Below are 7,859 nucleotides of genomic sequence, written 5' to 3'. Positions count from 1 at the left end.
CATCTCTATAATAATAATAATTTTGAGCCAGGCACAGTGGCTCACACCTGTAATTCTAACAATTTGGGAGGCCCAAGTAGGAGGATCAATTGAGGCCAGGAGTTTGAGACTGGCCTGGGCAACATAGTGAGACTCCCTCTCTTTAAACACTACAAAAACTTGGCCAGGCATGGTGGTGCGCATGTGTAGTCCCAGCTACTGAGGAGGCTGAGATGGGAGGATTGCCTGAGCCCAGAAGTTTGAGGCTGCAGAAAAAGGAGCCCAGTCCCAGCTCTCTGTGGTTCAGAGGCGCCAGGATATTCATCCCAGGTTCAATACCAGCCCCAGGGTCCTCATGGCTAGTATCACTTCCCAAGAGTCATGATCAGGAACTTGGTGAAGATCCTTTCAACCCCAGAACTGGGAGACCTCCCACCACCAAGCTCTGAGCGTCCTCCCAGCTCACCATCTACTGGGACAAGCCCAAGTCTTCACTCTAGAAACAGCCTGACTTGCATCCCTGGGAATCTGCTGCATCCAGGGTACCAGTCCTGTTTGGAGCACATCTGTGTCCACTCATGAAGAGGCAAGGCCGTCCATGAAAGGGCAGGAGATTCTCATCTCAAAGAGTGAGGGACGCTCGAATATGGACCCCCCAGCCTCAGTCCTGGATTTCAACAGGAACATTTCCGCTCGCAAATCCAGTACGTAGTTTTGTAGCAAGACAGATCATTCCACCTGCCATCTTTGTTCATGGTAGCACAGTCCTCATTGTGGATGTTATTGGGTTCCTCTGGCTCCCAGAAGCTGGATGGAGGAAAAAGTGGGCAGAGGGACGGGGATCTTTAGGGGTGGTGAAACTCTTCTGTATAATACCATAGCAATGAACACCTGGCACTATGTATTTGTCAAAACCCGTGTTAGGCAGCGCGCAGAGGTGTAAACCTGTCATCAATTTCTGAATCTGGTCAGTTTCTATCTTGTCTTCCAAAGACTCTTTCCTTTACAACCTCCCAACCCAACCTTCCCAACCTTCTAGGAATTGTTTAGATCATGTAGGGTCTTGCTTAAAGCAGGGCCTGATTCAGGGACTCGAGCGTGTAGGATTTATTAAAGGATGTTCTTAGGAGAGAGGTGAGGGAAGCCAGATGGAGATGGGGAAGGAATTGAGCAGCAGCGTGGACTCAGATGACTCTAGCCTCAGCCCGACCCCAACGGAGACCCCGGGATGTGAACAGCACCAGGGTCATCCCCAATTTGTCACAAGGGGTCCAGGCTTCTCTTAGGCTGTCACTGGTTGTGAGCTGACCCCAGTGGAGTTGGGTAATGTCTTAGGGGAGCAGGCTCCCATTCAGTTGAGAACAGCTTTCCAGAAATGGCATTCCTGTGAGCCTTTAGCAGCCAATGTTCCACCAGGTGCAGTGGTTCACACCTGTAATCCCAGCACGTTGGGAGGCCGAGGTGGGTGGATCGCTTGAGGTTAGGAGATCGAGACCAGCCTGACCAACGTGGTGAAACCCTGTCTCTACTAAAACTACAAAAATTAGCTGAGTGTGGTGGCGGGCAGCTGTAATCCCAGCTACTCGGGAGCCTGAGGCAGGAGAATCGCTTGAATCCAGGAGGCAGAAGTCGCAGTGAGCCGAGATTGTGCCACTGCACTACAGTTTGGGCCACAGAGTGAGACTCGTCTCAAAAAAAAAAAAAAATTAGCCAGGCGTGGTAGTGCGCCCCTGTAGTTCCAGCTATTCAATAGTCTGAGGTGGGAGAATCACTTGAGCCTGGGAGGCAGAGGTTGCATTGGGTCAAGATTGCATCACTGCACTTCAGCCTGGGCAACAGACTGAGACCTTGTCTCAAAAAAAAAAAAAAAAAAAAAAAATCTTTCTCATCCTTCCACCCTCCCTTTTTTCTCCCAGCCATTAGCCTGGGGAGCTTGATATATTTGAGCAGTTGTATGAAAAGGCTGAGATGTTGCAGTGGAGGAAATACTGAAGGTTCAGGGTCCAGACAGCCTGTCACCAAAAAATCCCCCTGGTGCTGTCCCTGTCTGGCCCAGTCTGGGATTCTAGACACCCTATCAGCTTGGACTGCAAGGATGCCAAGCACACAGGGAAATCGCAACGACTGGGGGTGGTGTACCAAAATAATGAGCAATGCTCCCTGTGCACACACACCCTGCAATCAGGGTCTCTAGGTCCCCTCTGTGCCCGGGACAAACCCTTTAGTTGTTAGGTGATGCGGAAGTCCAAGGGGCAGCAGAAGGACTCTCAGGAGATTTAAGGCAAAGATAATTTACCAAACAGGACAGGAATTTTTCTGTATTTAAAATTAGTAGAGGCCAGGTGCGGCGGCTTAAGCCTGTCATCCCAGCACTTTGGGAGGCTGAGGCACGCGGATCACTTGAGCTCAGGAGTTCAAAACCAGCCTGGGCAACATGGTGAAACTCCCTCTCTACTAAAAATACAAAAAATTAGCCAGGCGTGGTGGTGTGTGCCTGTGGTCCCAGCTATTTGGGAGGCTGAGACAGGAGGATTATCTGAGCCTGGGAGGTTGAGGCTGCAGTGAGCCGAGATTGCACCACTGCACTTCAGCCTGGGTGACAGGGCGAGACCCTGTCTCAAAAAGCTAAAATAAGGCCAGGCATAGTGGCTCACACCTATAATCCAGCACTTTGGGAGACCAAGGTGGGCAGATCACCTGAGGTCAGAAGTTCAAGACCAGCCTGGCCAACATGGTGAAACCCCATCTCTACAAAAATACAAAAATTAGCCAGGCTTGATGGCGGGTGCCTATAATCCCAGTTACTTGGGAGACTGATGTGGGAGAATCACTTGCACCCAGGAGGCAGAGGTTGTAGTGAGCCGAGATCGCGCCATTGTACTCCAGCCTGGGCAACAGCGAGACTCTGTCTCAATAAATAAATAAACAATAAAATAAAATAAAACAAAACAAGTAGACTGTACCAGTACGAACCAGCTCCTGGCCAGGCGTGGTGGCTCATGCCTGTAATCCCAGCACTTTGGGAGGCCGAGGGGGACAGATCACAAGGTCAAGAGATTGAGACCATCCTAGCTAACACAGTGAAACCCCGTTCTCTACTTAAAAATACAAAAAAATTAGCCAGGCACGGTGGCGGGCACCTGTAGTCCCAGCTACTCGGGAGTCTGAGGCAGAGAATTCCTTGAACCCGGGAGGCGGAGCTTGTAGTGAGCCAAGATCCTGCCACTGCACTCCAGCCTGGGTGACAGAGCAAGACTCCCTCCACCTCAAAAAAAAAGAAAAAGAAAAGAAACAGCTCCTGACTCCTTCAACCATGTACTCCATCACCTTCTCCCCTCCCCATGGTCAGGGCCCACAGAGGAAGCAGAGAGACCCCAGGAAACCCGAGCACTTGCCTTAACGTCACAGGAGACCCATCCAGCCACCTCCAGTCCCCTTCTTGGCCCTTGTCATTCAGCCCCAGCCAGTACACCCGTGGAGAGCCGTGAGCCTTGGCCACAAAATTCTGCAAATACAAACTCCATTCAGACAGCCATTCCTCTACATGACCCTCAGGGTGAGGACCTGCCCTCTACCCTATCCCACACATTTAGGGCTTGGGAACGTCACCTCCCACAACCTGTCTCCATCCCCATGGTATGCAGAACAGGATCAATGTCTTCCTCCTACTGTAGCATGTGTGGTGGGAATAATCGTGCTACTTTTTTTCATGTAATCTGTGAACTGCTCTGTGCCTCAGTTTCCTCACCTGTAAAATGGGTTAACAGTAGCTATCTCCTGGTAGTGTTGTGAGGATTTTTTTTTTTTTTTTTTTTTTGAGATGGAGTCTTGCTGTCACCCAGGGTGGAGTGCAGTGGTGTGATCTCAGCTCACCGCAGCCTCTGCCTCCTGGGTTCAAGAGATTCTCCTGCCTCAGCCTCCCGAGTAGCTGAGATTATAGGTACCCGCCACCAGGTCCGGCTAATTATTGTATTTTTTAGTAGAGACGGGATTTCACCATGTTGGCCAGGCTGATCTCAAACTCCTGACCTCAGTTGATCTACCTGCCTCAGCCTCCCAAAGTGCTGGAATTACAGGCGTGAGCCACCGCACCCGGCCTAATGTTTTTTTTTTTTTCTAGGGTACATGTGCATAGCGTGCAGGTTTGTTACATATGTATACTTGTGCCATGTTGGCTTACTGTAAATTTTTTAGTCTATAAACTTGAATTTTTCCTAATGTTTTTTTTTTTTTTTTTCTGAGACAAAGTCTCACTCTGTCAACCAGACTAGAGTGCAATGGTGCAATCATGGCTCACTGCATGTCCCAAAGGTCACTGTAAGTCTCCCAAAGAGCTAGGATTACAGGCATGGCCTCATACTGTGACGTCTTAGTATTTAGCATTATAACATTTAAGTGACATTTTTAGCAATAGTAACTGATGTTTTTTGGTTTCTCTTGCACTTTTGTGCCACTCCCTAGCCTTAATCTGCATCCAAACAGCACAGGAGTTCATTGTTCCAGGAAAAGAAAGAAGGAAGATGGAAAGTAGGTTTCCTGGCTTTGGTATTTCAAAAGCCCAGGCCTTTGACAAACGCTGCCTCATACCCGTAATCCCAGCACTTAAGCCAAGGAGGGAGGATCGCTTGAGCGTAGGAGTTCGAGACTAGCCTGGGCAACATACTGAGACCCCCATTTTACAAATTACAAAAATTTGTAAAAATTAGCCATACATGGTAGTACGTGTCTATAGTCCCAGCTACTCAGGAGGCTCAGGTGGGAGGATCCCTTAGCCCAAGAGTTCAAGGCTGCAGTGAGCTATGAATGCACCACTGCACTCCAGCCTGGGCAGCAGAGCAAGACCCTGTCCCGAAAAAAATCAAAATACGAGGCCTTTGGAAGAAAAGAAAGGACTTATGGCAAACATAAAAGATAGGGAAGAAAATATAGTTAGAAGCAACTTCTCTCCAGGCAAACTAATATATGGCGAAAGAAATTAGACTGGTGGTTGCAAGTGGGGGGCAGGGAGGGATTAACTAGAAAAAGGATATGAAAAAACTTTCTAGAGTGGTGGAAAGATTATAAATATTGGTTAGTTTGACAGTTACACAGGCATATGCATTTGTCAAAGTTCACTGAACATACACCAAAGACCTGCGCATTTTATTGTATGCAAATCACATCTAACTCACCCAACTTACCACCAAACCAAGATTTCTTAAAATGTGGGGAGGTGGCCAGGCACGGTGGCTCACGCCTGTAATCCCAGCACTTAGAGAGGCCGAGGCGGGTGGATCACCTGAGGTCAGGAGTTGGAGACCAGTCTGGCCAACATGGCAAAATCCCATCTCTACTAAAAATACAAAAATTAGCCAGGCCTGGTGGCATGCCTGCAATCCCAGCTACTCGGGAGGCTGAGACAGGAAAATTGCTTGAAACCAGAAGGCGGAGGTTGCAGTGAGCTGAGATCGCAACAGTGCACTCCAGCCTGGGCAAGAAAACGCGAAACCCCGTCGCAAAAAAAAAAAAAAAAAAAAAAAAGTGGGGAGGTCGAAGTACTGGGATTACAGGAATGAGCCACCACGCCTGGACCATTTTAGACGTTTTGACTGCCCTATGACATCAGTTAGCTAATGAGTTTAGGAAAAGTTATGATTTTACAGTTTATCTGGCTACTGTTGCTGCTTGGGTGTGAGTAACACTCACCCCAGCTTTCCACATCCTGGAATTATTTGTGCTTTAGGAATTTTTTACTATAATCTATTTCATGTGTTCTACTATAGGCAATGCTAATTGATGTTTGCTTTTATTGACTTGCAGTTCTGATTTCTTCTTTAACCCAAAGTTATCTAGTGACTTTAAAAAAAATTTTTTTTTTTTTTTTTTTAGTTATCTAGTGACTTTAAAAAAAATTTTTTTTTTTTTTTTTTGAGACAGGGTCTTGCTTTGTCTCCTAGACCGGAATGCAGTGGCATGATCCCAGCTCACTGCACCCTCTGCCTCCTGGGTTCAAGCGATTTTCCTGCCTCAGCCTCCTGAGTAGCTGGGATTACAGTCGCGCTCCACCATACCCAGCTCATTTTTGTATTTTTAGTAGACAGGAAGTTTCACCATGTTGGCCAGGCTGGTCTCGAACTCCTGACCTCAGGTGATCTGCTCACCTCAGCCTCTCAAACTGCTGGGATTACAGTGCGAGCCGCTGCAGCCGGCTGACTTTAAACATTTTTGAGGTGATGGAAATTTTTGTAAAAGAAAATATTTCTGTCGTTATAGCATTGTGGTCAAAGAATGTGGGCAATGAAATTTCTGCTTTGAGGGAAAAAAAGTGTGAGGAGGTAAGGTCACCATGGGAAGGAAATAATAAATGTGTAGACATGGAACGCCCCTGAGAGAAGAATCTGGCATCTCATTTCCGGTGAGCATCAGGTGATGGTAAAAACCCCAGATGGGCTTGGAGACTCTAAAAAGCAGAAGGTCCTGGGCACTATTTCCTGGGTAAAGCCCCAGGGAGGTGTCAGAAAATCAGAGAGCGGAAAAGGGCTTCCTGTCCCATCAGATTAGACAGAGGCTTAGGAGGCCTCACAGTGTCTTAGACCCCAGAATGGGATAGGAGAAGCAGAAAGATCTCTTGTGCCCAAGAACAGCAGAAAAAGACCTCCAGCCCCAAAGGCTTTGCTGATGGAAGAGTGGGATGCCTCGGGGGCAGCCTAGGTGGTCCAAAGACTGAGCCCCAGAAAACCAAAAGACTCTTTAACATTTAGAGAGTCCTTGCTATTTCTAGGCACCAAAATCAGAACAGTTTAAGAAGAGGGAACTCATATGTCTTGGTCATCACTGGATCCCCAATATGTAGAATAGTCTCTAGCATATAGTAGGTGCTCAGGAAATGTTGGTTGACTTAATGAATTAAGAAGTGAGCTATGGACTAGGCACGGTGGCTCACGCCTGTAATCCCAACACTTCGGGAGGTCAATCAAGAGGGACAGATCACTTGAGATCATTAACTAGAGAGCAGCCTGGCCAACATGATGATACCCTAACTCTACTGAAAAAAAAAAAAAAATACAAAACTTAGCTGGGAGTGGTGGCACGTGACTATAGTCCCAGTTACTTGGGAGGCTAAAGCAGGAGGATCACCTGAACCTGGGAGGTAGAGGCTGCAGTGAGCCAAGATCATGCCACTGCACTCCAACCTGGGCAACAGAGCAAGACTCCGTCTCAAAAAAAAAGTGAGCTATGCTACTTTGCACAAATTGTCTCATTGGATTCTTATCATGACTCACTGAAGCAAGTATTATCATTATGCCCATTTTGTAGATGAGAAAACTGAGGCACAGAAAGGTTAAATAACCTTCCCAGGATCATTCAGTCTGTAGATGTCCCAGTAGATATCAGTTTGGAGTAAAGATAATAAAGACCCGATGTGTGCTCCCCTCCATCTTGACCCCATAAAAGCTGTCCCCATTTAGAAGTAAAATGGGGGACCCCAATTGACTGAGAGTAAATGTACACCAGTCTAGTAGAATGAAAACTCAAGAGAGAAACTAAAATGAGTAATTTAAAGGAAATGTAGTTGTATTTCTTGTGAAACTGAGTTAGGGAATATGATTTGTATCTGCCTCATTTACATTACTTAATTTAATTTCTTCAAAAGCCCTGTTTTGGCCAGGCACGGTGGCTCATGCCTGTAATCCCAATACTTTGGGAGGCCGAGGCGGGTGGATCACCTGAGGTCAGGAGTTCAAGATCAACCTGGCCAACATGGAGAAACCCCCATCTCTACTAATAATACAAAAGTTAGCCAGGCGTGGTGGCACACACCTGCAATCCCAGCTACTCAGAACGCTGATGCACGAGAATCGCTTGAACCCAGGAGGCGGAGGTTGCAGTGAGCCGAGATT

At 47.3% G+C, this 7,859-nt stretch overlaps 1 protein-coding gene across 1 annotated transcript in view; it reads right to left on the bottom strand.

Moving 5' to 3' along the window:
• Positions 1-425: 425 nt before the first annotated feature.
• Positions 426-7,859, bottom strand: part of CLEC17A (C-type lectin domain family 17, member A) — a 26,661-nt gene continuing 19,227 nt past the window's right edge. Inside the window, exons 12-13 of the mRNA XM_011953217.1 lie at positions 3,375-3,484; positions 426-786 (exon numbers count right to left, since the gene is read on the bottom strand). Coding sequence (XP_011808607.1) covers positions 654-786; positions 3,375-3,484 — 243 coding nt within the window. The 3' untranslated portion in view covers positions 426-653. The remainder of the gene's footprint in view (positions 787-3,374; positions 3,485-7,859) is intronic.

This window comes from Colobus angolensis, unplaced genomic scaffold, assembly GCF_000951035.1.
Source record: "Colobus angolensis palliatus isolate OR3802 unplaced genomic scaffold, Cang.pa_1.0 Scaffold36, whole genome shotgun sequence".
Classification (NCBI taxonomy): Eukaryota; Metazoa; Chordata; class Mammalia; order Primates; family Cercopithecidae; genus Colobus; species Colobus angolensis.
This window is presented reverse-complemented; position numbering and strand designations above follow the sequence as displayed.